We start from the raw sequence: 14,912 nt of genomic DNA on the forward strand, positions 1-14,912 counted from the left end.
CCTTGAAACGGACCAGTTCTAATGATTAAACGGTCATTTTGGGTTTAACTAGATCAGTGACTTCCTCTGACTTTCTCCTGACAACCTGATTTGCATTCATGGTTTGTGCAGCTGCTCAGACACAGTATGCTCCATATCAAACCAGATGAAGGAGGTGTGGTTGAAGGCTTATTTCCCCCCCCCCCCCCCCCCCCCCGCAGCCTTTTTCCTGGGATTATCACACTTGACTTCAAATGTGCGTTTAAACCTCAGAAAGCTGCAGAGAGCTGCAGAGACCCTCCGACGCGCAGCTCGGCTCAGCAGCGTTTCCAGGGTGATGAGGTGAGTGCGGACACTGCTGCGACTCTAAAACCGCTCCTGCGGCGCGGACGCCTAGACTCAGTTTAGCCCGCTGTGGTGCCACATGGCTGCAGATCCAGAGGCCAGCAGGTGGGGGGGCTCAGAGACGGCTGAGCAAGCATCTGGAAAGCATTCACACTCAGCTGCTCCCGCTGACGGGGGCAGAGGTGGTTTCAGCACCACACCAAAGGACAGCTCCTTACAGTCCGCTCAAATCATCTGCTGCTTTAGAGAAACGCAGCCAAAATGTGTCTTTTCTGCAACTCTACTGGAGGAATAAAAGCACCTGCAGTATAAGGCAGCAGCTAAAAAGTTTCCGCACTGGTATGTGGGCGTGTCCTACAGTGTTCAGATCCCATCTTCACAAGACGCTGCATTCACTGCACCTGGAAAAGATGGGATGTTCCTGTAAATGAGCCCTGGGTGACAGGAAGAGGGGGTTTGTGTCGCCGTGCGGCGCTTTTGTCTGCCTGCGCTCTTATTTTGGAATGGTGTGAATGGAGGGGTAGGAGGAAGGGGGGTGTCAGGGTGATGCTGAGGGAGCGATGAAGCCAGGCAGCTGGTGGAGCGCAGCATCTCTCATCTCAGATTAATTCCTGTTTGTTTGATCAGCGGTTCTGAAACATGGCGTCGCTTTCAAAGACTCTAACTGCAGGGATGACTGGGAGTTTGTCCTTCCACCCTTTTTCCTCCTAATGTTTTATCATCTTATCATCCTTAGAATTATTCTCAGTGTTCCCAGTGGTCTTTTAATGATGATGATGCTGTTTTCTAGCTGAAAATAAAAAACCTGTGTCGTCTTCTAGGATATCCTTTCATAAATTCACCTCTGAGTTGTGGGCGGGACTTTTGGCATGGTGCAAGTCTGTCCTCACTTCCCAATAACCGTCTGTTTGCACAATCTCCAGCTAGCTTACAGCCCCTCACACCCCCAAAGAAGATGCATCAAGTCCACTAGTGAGGAACTCCGCTTTGGCCCATAATGATCAGTGGGTGGAGTCCACAACCAACATGGAGGAAAACCTGATCGTTTTCCTCCTGAACTTTATGATATTTTTCTCATTTGAATGGAGATCATTAATAACAAACAGATCTTCTCGTTTTATTCTCATCAGTTTTTTTCCCTCCCTGGTCTAACACTAGGTCATTGAACTGGGTCACATAAATCAGGTAGATCTCTCAGCGTCATCGGTGTCGTCCATGCATTGAATTTAATAATGCTACAGAAAAACTTCCATACGCGAGAGGGAGTGAGAGCAAGAGCAGCGAAAGTGTGTTGGGGGTTGTGTGTCTCTGTTTGTTATACAGTGAAAGAGAACTGTAATAAAAGGTTTCCCTCAGAAGAAGATGAATGATTCTGTGTTAACCCGTCCAAACGGGCAAGTGAACAAACAAAGGTAGATCCAGAGGAAAGAGAAAAAAAGTAATTGCAGGAAACACTTGATATATTTACGGTACAAAGAAAGAGTTTTTAAAGTTTTAATGATATACCTGAGCTTTTCTTTCCAAACAGTGCCTGTTACACGGCAGCAGTGACTTATAGGCGCGCGCGCCTCTGCTAAGAGGCAAGCGCTGAGCAGCGTGTGCGCTGGAAGTTTTCTTCCACAACAGTGAAACACCGTAACGCACCGCTAACAGGGTTGGTTTAAAAAACATACTGGTAAAAGTCACTGAGAGCTTTCTTCATCTTCCTCCTGTGCACTGAAACATGGAAGTCTTCCTCCTCTGTGTGGGATTGGAATAGTGTCAGACATTCTTCACCACTATCACCATCCTTTGTTGTCGTCAGTGTCACTCTGAGGTAAATTCTCTCCTGAACTTGCGCTGTCCTCTCTGTCAGCAGCAGACCGGCTTTTCCACACCCGTTGGTGATGGTGGATTTTTTCACACTGCTTTAACGATTGCTCTGAACTTGAAAGCTGCATCATATTGTAGTGGCAGTCACGTGCACGTTGGGTCTAATGGCACCAAAGGGTTGTGGGATGCGGCCAAAGCAGGGCTGAGCATGGATGTTCCTTTTTGTTGCACCATGACTGAAGGGTCTAAGAGCAGAAGTGACGTCCATGCTGTTTGACTACTTTTGGGTGTGTAAAAATAAATGTGCTTATTGCTGGAAATAGGATTATACATTCAGCCTCCTCTCTGAGAATGCTCGAGCGCCTTTAATGGCCGTCAGAAAAAAAGGACATATTAACCGCATCATTGAATAAGCCGCAGGATTGAAAAAGTATGAAAAAAAGTAGCTGCTTATAGTCCAGAAAATACGGTACTCGAAATGCAACCAAAGACCACGAGGTTTAACTTAGCAAAGAAAGCAAAAATCAAAGGAGAGGAAGGCAGCAGGGGCAGGCCGAGTGAGTTATATCGCTAGAGAAGACACGTCCGCTTGAGAAGCCTGGCCAGCCTGGCGGAGCGCGACGCCATCTTGGTGAGGTCGTCGGCGCCCACATGACAATGCTTTCTATAACCTTTGGTGGCATCTAAGTAGCTATTATATTTTGTACATATATATATGGTGTATATATATATATACCATTTGTCGTTAAATAAGAGAAACAGGCAGCCTTAAAAGCTCAAACTTTAATGAAAAATGCATAGTTGCAGGACTACTTACAAATAAAAAAAAAGATTACAAAGAATTTTTAAAAATAATTTTTAAACATTAAAAAAGGTTTTAGACTTCTTTGACATGTAATTTAAATTATTTAGAAAAGCCCAACAATAACTCACTAAGTCTCTTGTGATAGCTAATGTCCACTTTTTCCTTAAGTCTGAATCCATTGGAAACCTGCAAGAAAAGTTCAGTCACTGAGTCAGAAATGTATGAAGAAAATTATAGTATTTACCTGTGCAATGTTCTGCCTTCCTCCTTCATGGACCAATTTCTCAGATTTTGGCAGTTGAAACCCACACAACCACACAATGAACCGGTATTATGCAAAAAATGTGTTCACATGCATCGACTGCAGCAGTGACTTGACCTGATCCAAGATGGCAGTGCTCTCCTCCCATGAGGAATCATGTGATGTCTCCTATAGCGATAGAACTCAATGGGGCAGGCCGAAGAACACATTCCTCCCAGGAATTCAGCCGCCCCTGGAGCAGAGGATCCTGGGAGCTTTAAAACTTCCTTTCCAGCCAGGCGGTTGGTGGAGACCAGCAGCCTCAATAGCGACTTGTCGTAATTTCGGGCAGGCACACTCGGCAGTGTTTTACAGGTTACTCCCCTAGGGCGGTTCAGTCAATTAACTCACCTGCTCAGCGTCCTATTTAAGCCCAGGTGCGCAGTTGTTTATTCTTTCTTACCTTCAGCGCTCATTCTTCGCACCTCCCTCCTCCCCGGCGTCCACCTGTGGGCTCCGTTAAGGGGGTTTTTGTTACCCGAAAGTTTTATGGAAATGATCTCATGGAATTGAAGGGAGCCTTATGCCAAATGAAAAAGATGTGAATGCCAACTTAAAGAATGTGAAAATTAGGTATGTGAAATAAATATTTCTTACTGCAAGAGTTGTCTGACTGAAATGTGCTCTGCGTAGGGCCGGAGTCAAAAGCAGCGGTGGGCTAGACCTCTGTCTCTGCAGGAGCTGTAATTCACACAAAAGCACACGCACAACACACAAAAAACAACGCGACATGCAGCCCGTCACAACACTCAGTACCTTGGACAGTAGCTCCTCCCACACGTGTCAAGTTTATGAACACAAGCGTCCACCAGCAAATCAAAAGATTTGATTAGGGACTAAAAAGGAGCAAAAAACATGTTTTCATGTAATTTTTTGCTTGTCTAGACACAATGTTGCTGGAGCCTATCCTAGCTGTGGCCAGTCTGTTGCAGGGCCACACACTCACATGCACCCCTAGGGGCAGTTTAGAGACACCAATGCTAACCACACCCCCTACTCTAAATGAATCAAACTTTATTGACAATGTAAAGGGGAAATTTGAATATATTGTTTTTTTTAAATGTACTTGGTCTTTAGATTTTTTATATAGTTTGCCCCTTCCTGGGAGTCCACATGGAGGAGAGCCTGACCTGGAGAACAAACACCAGTGAGCTCCAGGAAAAGGCCCAGCAGAGACTGGGCTTCCTGAGGATCCTCAGGAAGAATAACTGCTGGTGACCTTTTACCGGGCCACCGTAGAAATTGACATACATTGACATACTGCATCAGCACTTGGTCCAGCAGCTGGACAGCAGCTAAGGAAGACTCTCCAGCGGGTCATCAACACCGCCCAAAAGATAGTTGGCTGCCCTCCCTCTCCCCACTCTGGAAACCCTCCTGCTGCCTGAGCATGATCAGAGACTCTTCCTGTTTGACCTGCTGCCTTCAGGTCAAGCAGAGTCCGGTCAAAAAGACTCCAGAACTGTTTTTACCCAACTGCCATAAACATCTTAAACCTGGATCTATTCTTATAAATTATATTAGTTTAGGAGCTTTTTTTATATTAATTATTATTATTAATATTTCTGCGTTTTTAAAAAAACAATTTTAACACCTATTAAAGCACTTTTTATTCATTGTATGTATTATAATAAAGATCTAAAAAGATCAGTAGACGAAAACTAGAGATTTAACCACTAGATTTTGCTTTGCGGGTTTAAATGATTGAAGTCTGGTAGGATTTTCTCTTTAAATAATAGCTTCAGTGATGATTTTTACACACAAAGGGCAGACCAGATATATTTATATATACTTATATGTATATTTTTTTCTTCCCACCCGAGCAGCAGCGTGGACACATCCTCTGAAGGCAGGCTGAGTCCACGCTGCTGGATGAGTGTTTTCTCCGTTGGAATCTAATGTCACGCACCAGCAGAAGTCATTAACGTCGGTTCCCGCCGCCGTGGCTCCCCTCTGCTTTTATTTCTGCTCACCCAAGCGCGTTTGTGTTCAACCAGAGCGCCGCGCTCCACGCCTCTCCGATGTGTTACAAGTGAACCAAACCGGAGGTTAACCGCGCCACTGCCTGCTCCAGCAAGCGTCAAACCGCGCGGGTGCCAAAGCCCTCCAGGCCACTTTGTGTGACTAATGTGATATAAGCCGTCATCTGTTTCCATTAGTCCTCAGGAAGGGGCGGGGTTTCAGTCCTCAATCGATCCCACTGACTGACTGATTGTGTTTGTGTGTCTGTCTGCAGGTGGAGCGGGAAATAGCCATCCTCAAACTCATAGAGCATCCGCACGTTTTAAAGCTGCATGACGTCTACGAAAACAAGAAATACCTGTGAGTACCAGGAGGACCTGGAGAGCTGCAGGAGGAGCCAGCTGCTCGCCGGTTCCTGCCCTCAGTGTTTTCCTTCTGGCTGATTCTCTGAAATCAGTGCACCTACCTCCAAAAAATGTCCTTTTAAAGTAAACAACAAAGCCAGAAATGGAGAGATCTATGTATTTCTGCATTATGCCAGTCAAACGTTACTTGAAAATCGTGTTGAGGGTTGCTGAGACGTAGAGGTCCCTGCTGACCAAAGATCCTTTTTTTAATTAAACCTAAAACCACCAACACTAGCCAGTAACTGCTAATGTATTTATTTGTTTTTCTATTATAACCTATATAAATATAGTAAAGTACATGAATTATTTATAACATGGCACCATATTATCACGTCCCTCAGTTTGGTTGTAATGTAACAGCTTTCCAATACTCCCTTTTTATTAATAATGGTTTAGTCCAAGGAAATGACATCACTAAGGTATCTAAAATTCTTCACTACTCATTACTCATATAAATGCTGTACAGTTGAAACCAGAAGTGTCCATACACCCCATAAAAACACACACATGCTTTTTTTTCTCTCCCTGAGAGTCTTTGAATTATAATTACACAGTTTCTAGCCAAAACTGAAACCTGTGTCGTTTTTTTAGGAAATAGTTTCTGCAGAGCAGCAGAGTTCAGGAGCAAAACTTCCCACCATCCCTTTGTTTACGCCTTTACCGCTTCCCACTACCTTACAGCTCCTCACACCTCCAACCCGAATTTAGCGGTGAAACAAAAATGGCAGCAACTTCAGATCTGTCCATCCGTCCACTTCTGATCCAGAAACACATAGACGTTTATGGATCCATCAGTCTGACAGCGGATGCATCAGAATGGAGCAGAGCAGGGATCGGATTTTACCACCGTACAAGATTTTTCCAACAGCAATTTTCTGTCTGTCTCTGACTCCAAATGATTTGAAGAAAGAAATACTCAGAAATGCAGGTTTAACCTGAGGACAAATGTCCTCCATCATGAGAAAAATGCCACAAGAACAGAAACGCCATAAACACTGTTTATGGTATTCAAATTGCTTTTAAAATCCAGGATGGTTCTTCACTGTATAGTTTTTTAAGTAGTTAGGGATTAAGGAGGGAATTTGGACATAGTGTCAATATTTTCTCACTGTACAGACGGGGAAGTTTTTTCAGACGTTCTTTGCTATTTTTCTTTGTTTCTATCCTCAGATTGATGCCGTCCAGATCAACCTTACAACGTGGTTTCAGGCAGAAATCATATTTACTGTTGATTATGGAAAATAAACTAATGTCTTAGACAAATGTATATTATATATGATTTAATATATAAATATACTATAATATTTCCTGTTTCTTCATGCCGTGTGATGCTCCATACTCCAGCTCATTTGCTTACAGGATAAATCTTAACCCCGTAACAAAAAAATGAAATATACTGTGACAGGGTTGACTTGGAATCAAAGTCATTTAAATCAAATAAAATATACCAACAATTAGTTTGACTGCACAAAGGACAGGCAATTACCAAAAGGTTTAATATTCTAATCATTGTCCAGTTATGAGATTGAATTTAAAACAAAAAAATAAATGAAGTTTGATTTGATTTGAAAGAGCTGAACATTTTAAAAGTTGAATGGTTACAATTGGAGTTAAGCGCCCAAAAAATGGCGGAAGATAATAAAATGAAGAAAGAGAAACAGTGAAACAATGAGTTGAATGCTTTATAGCAGGGGTCCCCAAATCCAGGCCTCAAGGGCCGCTGTGTCCCACTTGTTTTCCAACCAACCTGCCATTGAAGCTCCTTATTGGCTAAGCACACCTGATCCAGGTAATCGGCAGTAAAATCAGGGAAGGTTTCTGGAAAACCAGCAGGACGCCGGCCCTCCAGGCCAGGATTTGGGGGAACCCTGCATGTTTTACAAAATGCACCAACCGTTTTCAACGTTATCTGTACATCCAACGTTTCAACCTGATTTATAGCATTCGACCAATGAAAAGACCATCGGGAAGGCTGTAAATTGGGATGATTGGAGTCTTTACGCGTGTTTTATTCATTTGTAGAAATGTCTTTTGAGGCGAAACGTTGGGTCAGATGTTCCTCTAAAGTACCAAGACTACTCTTCTTTTTGTTGGCCGTCCCGTCCAATGATGATGGCACGTGCAAACAGTCCCCACACACAGATCACAGCCAGCGCCTCTGTAATTGAAACGCAGGCGACAGATAGACGCTCCAGCAGATCCCTCCATCTGCTTCTAAATGAGGGGGGGGGGGGGGGGGGGTCAGGGAATGAGGCAGGAGGTCATGATGGACTTTCAGGCAAAACCACAGAGCCTGCAGGTCCGGGATGATCAGGATTATGGAAACAGACTCTACTAATTCTGTTTAATCTCAGCTTTTTGACAGAAAAGAAAATCTTTTTGGATCCAAACTTTTCCTTTGTTGTTGCAGTAACTCCCACTGCAAAGCAGCGTCTTTTAAGCTTTCCGTTATGATTAGCACAGATTTCCTCTTTATTATTACAAATATAGACTATTGGATGTAGAACGGGACTTTCATGACACGCAGGGACAGAACACGCAGCACATCAAAACAACACGGCGACTGAAGGAAGAGGAGGGTGGAGATGCAACACTTCTGCAGGTTTGGATGAAGAAGATTCAGATCAGGGGCTTCTGAACCAGGAGATGAGGGGGGGCAGGGTTTGACCGCAGCAGCTGGGAGGGGCTCCGGCTGACAGGTGGAAACGTTGGATGTAGGGATGGCGTTCAAAGCTGTCGGTGCGTTTGGTGACTACCTCCATTGGAAACGGCGCTGATGAACCGCCCGCTCCTCTCTCTCTCTCTCTCTGCAGGTACTTAGTGCTGGAACACGTTTCAGGTGGCGAGCTTTTCGATTACCTGGTGAAGAAGGGTCGCTTAACCCCAAAAGAAGCCAGGAAGTTCTTCAGACAGATCATCTCAGCTCTGGACTTCTGCCACAGCCACTCCATATGGTCAGCTTCAACCCTTTTCCTTCTAGACGGTGTCTCAGTCCAATCCGGTTTCAGATGTTTGCAGACCAGAAAGACCTGTCCGGGTTTGTGGGATCACGGATCTGGTTTAACAGAATCCAGCGTCTCAGAAAACCTTTTCCAGTTTCCAGTTAATCTAAATGTTTTTATGCCGATTTATCCAAAGATTTGACATAAATTCCATTTTCAGTTTCTGTCAGAAACAGACTTGTGTCGTCTGCATAACATCAGGCCAGCGGCTCCGGCTGCAGAGCGGCTGGCCCTGTTTCTGTTGAGGCGGAGCTCCACAGGGAGGAGAAACCAGCAGGGGTCATCTCCTAACCAGGCTGCTCCTCTTCCTCTTCTCCTGCAGCCACAGAGACCTGAAGCCGGAGAACTTGTTGCTAGACGAGAAGAACAACATCAGGATAGCAGACTTCGGCATGGCGTCTCTGCAGGTCGGGGACAGTCTGCTGGAAACCAGCTGCGGGTGAGTCGCTGTCATGGAAATGCATCTGTGTGTTACGGTTGGTGGATGTGTGACAGAAGGATGAGATGATGATGGTAAGGAGAGGGGCGTGTCTGAGCTGCTGGCAGTCCTCAGACCCGCCTCCCTGCATCATCTCCTGGAGGAGGAGCAGACGTCCTCGATGGAAGTGGCTGCAGCAGGAAGATCTGCTCTGGTTAGGATGCCTTGGCGTGTTTTACGGCGCCGTGTTTGAGGAGTTCTGATTGACTGCTTTTGCACACATTAGCATAATCTTCATGTCAGCCTGGAAGATGGAGAGTGTTTGCTGTGAGAGGGTTACAGGAGACGAAGAGCAGACGGCTGCTGCTGCTGCTGCTGCTGCTGCAGGTGGAAACAGGCCAGGGAAACCACAGATCTCAGCCCTTCAGGGGAGCTTCCTCTGAAATTGATATTATTTTGGGAGGAACTAAAAAAAAATCCAGTGATGATTTTTCTATATATGCCAATTTTTGGTAAATTCTGGTCAGTTTTTTTTTTTTTTAATTATACTTTATTAACTTTTCAAGAAAAGAACACAACACAAACCAGCACAGCACAGCAGACATCTAATAGGAAAAGGTGCACACACAATATAGGTTACAATAGCATGTTGGGATGTTTCTCAAAACAGTTCCTAAATACTTAGAAATATAAAATGTGAGCCTCCTTTACAAAGTATATCAGATAATTCTCGAGGAAGGTGATCCAGATAAGGCTCCCACGTCTTGTTGAAAATGTCGGAGTTACCCTTTAACAGATCACTGAGGAGTTCCATTGGAAAACAATTTTGGTCAGTTTTGATTTCAATGAAATGTCCCTTTGATTACTTCACATAAAGAATTCTGGGAAAAGTGGTTTTAAAACCAAACAAATGTGGTTTTTAAGTCTAAATTCAGTAAATAAAATATTATCATTATTTTTAATATTATTATGCAAAATTATTTATGCATCTCTTTACTTGTTCGATTGTGCTTTAAGCTGACATGATGAGGGAACTCTATGGAAGAGATTCTGTAACATAATTAAAAATAAAAGTCAAAACCAGAAATGCTTTTTCGTTTTCAAAATGAAGCTGCATTTTTTTTACTCAAAACGAAAATGAAAAATCAATACTTCAAAATGCTTTTTAATTTTCTACTTAAAAACCGCTTATTCTGTGTCATAATTAAAACTAAATGCAAAGAGGGGATTGCATTTTCATTTTAACATCCACCCTGCGAACATTGTCGCATAATTCAATTCGAATAAACATTTCCAGCGGGGAGGCGGGGCGATGACGTCACTGCTTTCTCCGTGTGTCCGGCTGCTAACAGACTCATGCTAGCAGCAGTGTAGCTTTGTGTTAGCGGCAGAGGAGACGGCTTTGTGATGTTTGTGAACTTCTGATGATTTTACACAGCTTCTCAGAACTCCGTAGCAGCATTTCCGCCTTATGCGGTCCAGAGTTTGGGACCTCAGCCTCCTTCGGAAGCCCCGCTGTCCGCACGGTTCCAAGCTTCTTCGTTGGACTAGCTTTTTCTTCGGACGGAGCTAAACCCGGCCCGCTAGCCCAGAGACAGAGCTAGTCCAGGGAAGCTTCGAAGCGCAGGAGGAGGAAGTGCTGCTCAAAGACCTGAGAAATTTGTCAACCATCATATGAATTTGTGTTTCCAGACACAATAAAGGCTGATGTTATTCCCACATGTTTACATCCATGTTGCTCGTTGCTGGATTGACTGCCTGGAGTTCTGTTCCTCCACGGCTAATGTTTTTAGCACGCATTAGCCTAATGCTAACCCTTCTTCTGGGTCCTTGCAGCCAAGAAAAAAGCACTGACCGCACAGATTTAGAAAATGATGAGCGAGCAGACCCTTAATATTAATCATTACAGTCATAAAGCACATTTAGAAGATAGTCTCCTGCAGCTTGGCACTGATTTTGCTGTTTGAGGACAGCTGGAGTTTCATCAACAGCTCCAGCAGATTTTGCTATGCTAAAAGTTTGTTGGTTGCACCAACACGTATTTTCTAAATGTCCTTTTATTAATGTATTACTATCTTGGCTGTAAAAATGTGGGAATTACATCGACCTTCATTTTGTCTGGACACCACTGGAAACACATTCATATGATGGTTTAGAGCAGGAGGGCAAACTACGGCCCGCGGCCTGGATCCGGCCCGCCGCCATGTTTGGTCCGGCCCACTGGACAAGATCAGAGACGCATGTTTTTTTTTGTTTTTTATCTGGCCACACGATCAAGACATTTTCTTCCATCCTTCTGCAGTCTGTGTCCGGATCTGAAAGCCTCTAAAGTCTCTGTCAAACAGAACAGAAGACAGTCTTTCCTTTCTACGTTGCAGTTCATCTTTCACGTTTAGCTCGTTCTTTTAGAGCGATCATGCTGCCTTTTTTAAACAGCTCACCCTGTTCTGTGTCCTGATTGGCTGGAGACCCTGTCAATCAATCTCCTCCATGCCGTGTCTCCTGTTCAGAAACGCGGAGCTCTTCAGATCAGAAATCTGCGATCAATCAGATCTTTGTTTTCAGAAGATCCTGGACCTAATTTCTAGGAAGGTTTGAGAATTTAAACAGAAAAGGGTGAAAATGTTCATGTCTGTCTGAGAAAAGTGTAGATTTATTGTTGAATATAATTTTTTACATTTCCTGGATAAACAAGGACTTTATCTACATTTTATTGTTTTGTTTTTCACCTTTTTTTGTAAATATCTTTTTATTATTTTAAACACATGAACAAAGTTAGAAGCATTGAAACAATATATATTGAACGAAAAACAAAAGAAAAGAAAAAATCAATACAAGAAGGTACGTAGAATTTGTCAGGTTGATTTTTTTCCTTTCCAGGATGCTGAACACAAAGTTCACTATATGTCATAACCTTTTCCTGTTTTGTACATAAACCATTTTTCCCAGTCCTTCAGAAATTGTTCTTCCTTCATTCTTAGTTTGTATGTAAGTCCCTCCATTGGATTTTTTCATACATCCATTGCTTGTGTGTTGGGGCTTCAGCCTTCTGCCAGTTCTTAGTTATGGCTTTCTTTGCTGCCACAAGAAGAGCTTTTTCTAGATTTAGGTCTGCTTTATGTACAGTTGAGCAGTGAGGAGTTTCACTGCCATAAACGTCTGGAATCAGACTCTGTGGATTTCACCGATCACGGTTATTTTTAGAACGTAGTTCCTGCAATAAACGAGGGACTCTGTTCTGGTGAAAAGGTAACACAGATCTATGCGTAGCTGCAGTGTTTTTTCATTTTTACTGGATGAGAAACAGACATGCAGGACACAGTGCAGCTGCACAAACTGTGAGACGTGAGGAGCTGCAGCCCTGAAAGTCTTTATTAGGATTATGATGGGAGAGGATCCACTATTTATTGTTTTTTTATGTTTCAGGATATTTTCCTGAATTTTTGTCTTTGAAAATCATAGATAGTGTTATTTGGTCTTTTTTTTCATAAATAATGTTATTTATTTTATCAAAAAGATCATGAATGAATGACACTTTAGCACTTTATAACTCCTTGAAGGTCCCAAAGGGCTTCACAATAAAAAATTGATCTGAAATGAGAACAAAAGTTTTAAACTAAAAACTCTAGAATATTCTGTTCAAGAATATAATTTCAATCCGAATGTTTTCATCTACATTCCATGTTATATCATTCTCACTCCACACATCTGCTCGTGGTCCGGCCCTTCTATCCAATTTTAGAACCCAATGTGGCCCGTGACTCAAAATAATTACCCCCCCTGGTTTAGAGTTTCTCAGATCTGCATAGCAGCACTTCTGCCTTCCGTGATCCGGCTGCTGAAGACAAAGCTCGTCTGGGGGAGAAGCTTCGACGAACCGCGGTACGTCTGAAGGAGGAGAAATGCTGCTACGGAGTCCTGAGAAGCTGTGTAAACTCATCAGAAGTTCACAACCATCACAAAGCCGTCTTCTCTGCCGCTAACACAAAGCTACACTGCTGCTAGCATGAGTCTGTTAGCAGATGGACACACACAGATAGCAGTGACGTCATCGCCCCGCCTCCACTCTGCAAATGCTAAGTCAAATTGAATTATGCGACAATGTTCGCAGGGTGGATGTTAAAATGAAAATGCAATCCCCTCTTTGCATTTTCCTTTTAATCATGACACAGAATAAGAGGTTTTTAAGTAGCATTTTGAAGTATTGATTTTTGATTTTAATGTTGAGTCATTTGATGCAACTTCATTTAGAAAATAAAAAAGCATTTCTGGTGTTGACTTTTATTGTCACGGTGGGGAAGAAGAGGGAGTACCCAGGCGCAGAGAGGAGAGGAGGCAGGAGGTTGCAGGAGAAAGGGGTTTTAATAACAAAACTAAATAAAACAGGAAGTGAAACTCAAAACATCACAGAACAAAAGGAAACAAACCACAAGGGCAAAGAAACAGAAACCATAACATTTATTTTTAATTCTGCTACAGAATGGCTTCCATAGAACTCCTCCTCCCTGTGACATAAATAAAGTTCACTTCAATGTGAATCCACGTTTTTAGATGCTGTTGAGGTTTCTCAGAATCAGAATCCTTTGTTGTCATTGTACATGGTGATGTAATAAAATTGTAGCAGCTTTGGAGTGGGGAAAATAAAATAAAAATACTATAAATCACAATTTTAATCAAAATATGTTCAGAAACAATTAAATATTAAATTCATTGGAAAAAGGCAACTGATTGATACCAAACCTTTCCCATGGGGCAGAGCAGTGCTGTCTGTCTGGGGCAGCAGAATCTGCCTGCAGCAGACTCTCCCACTCGTTTATGGGTTCTTTTGACCCGATGGGAACTTTTCCTGCTCTTCATGTTGACTGAACAGAGCGGCAGCATTTAAGCTGAATTAAGACGGACGTTTCGACGTGAAGACGGTGAGTTCTTACCCTTCTGCGGTGAAAGGTGAAACGGAAGCTAGGGGGGAGCAGACGCCAGGACATCATGCAGATCCAGCCCTCGTGTGCTAGACTCCGCCCCCTCCTTCCCATGTGTGTTTGTGGATTTGACCTCTGTGAGTGACTGTCCGTTCCTCCTCTTCCAGATCTCCACACTACGCCTGTCCAGAGGTGATCCGGGTAAGTCCTTTCCACACATCCCATCATCTTCTGATCTGTGCTCAAAGTGTTTTCTGTCAGTTATGATGCTGCTGCTTTTAGAACATCGTTGATGCAGAGCAGCAGACGTTTATTAAACATTCACTGCTCTCCTGCTAGCTTAAAGCCCACCCATTATGGTGAGCAGCAGTGGAGCTCTCCACCCCTGAACCAGATTCCAGCTCAGACCAGGAAGACAAAGACATTCATGGATGCATAGAAGAGATGCTGGGACAAAGATTTGAATAAAGAAATACTCAGAAATGTCTTTTTCAGCTTGATAGTCTTTCTATTTGTCCATCATCATGAGAAAAGAACGTGTTAAAAATGCCAAAAGCAGCATTTCCACTAGAGTGGGTCTCTAACAACCCTCAGGGGTTATTTGTAGTGTGTTTGGGGAGCATTAAAGGGGTTTTTTCATGCAGGGGGAGGCTGCCTCCGGGGGGTACCCTGATAGGGTTTTTGCTGACATTCTTCCCCTGTTCGTGCAGACTACCTGGATCAGGTGATCTGCAGCGACTAGCTCCTCCTCCCAGCTGCTGCCTCGTTCCGTTCAGAGCTGGGAATAGAAGCGAGTGTGAGATGCTTTGTGTGCTGGAGCGCCTCTCTGACGCCTTTCTGCTTGTGCCCACCAGGGGGAGAAGTACGACGGCAGAAAAGCAGACGCTTGGAGCTGCGGAGTCATCCTGTTTGCACTTTTAGTGGTGAGTCTCAGAGACCCTCAGGCCCCCCAGGTCGGTCCA

The 14,912-nt window shown here is 43.6% G+C and overlaps 1 protein-coding gene across 15 annotated transcripts in view; it reads left to right on the forward strand.

Annotated features, from left to right (window-relative positions):
• Window positions 1-14,912, forward strand: part of LOC101159565 (serine/threonine-protein kinase BRSK2) — a 129,525-nt gene that overhangs the window by 77,975 nt on the left and 36,638 nt on the right. For all 15 annotated transcript variants that reach the window (XM_078944936.1, XM_078944937.1, XM_078944942.1 and 12 more), the window contains exons 3-7: window positions 5,479-5,564; window positions 8,425-8,565; window positions 8,936-9,052; window positions 14,118-14,151; window positions 14,805-14,873. In XM_078944936.1, the coding sequence (XP_078801062.1) occupies window positions 5,479-5,564; window positions 8,425-8,565; window positions 8,936-9,052; window positions 14,118-14,151; window positions 14,805-14,873 (447 nt within the window). The remainder of the gene's footprint in view (window positions 1-5,478; window positions 5,565-8,424; window positions 8,566-8,935; window positions 9,053-14,117; window positions 14,152-14,804; window positions 14,874-14,912) is intronic.

Source organism: Oryzias latipes, chromosome 3 (assembly GCF_053564925.1).
Source record: "Oryzias latipes strain Hd-rR chromosome 3, Olatipes_Hd-rR_3.1".
Taxonomy (NCBI): Eukaryota; Metazoa; Chordata; class Actinopteri; order Beloniformes; family Adrianichthyidae; genus Oryzias; species Oryzias latipes.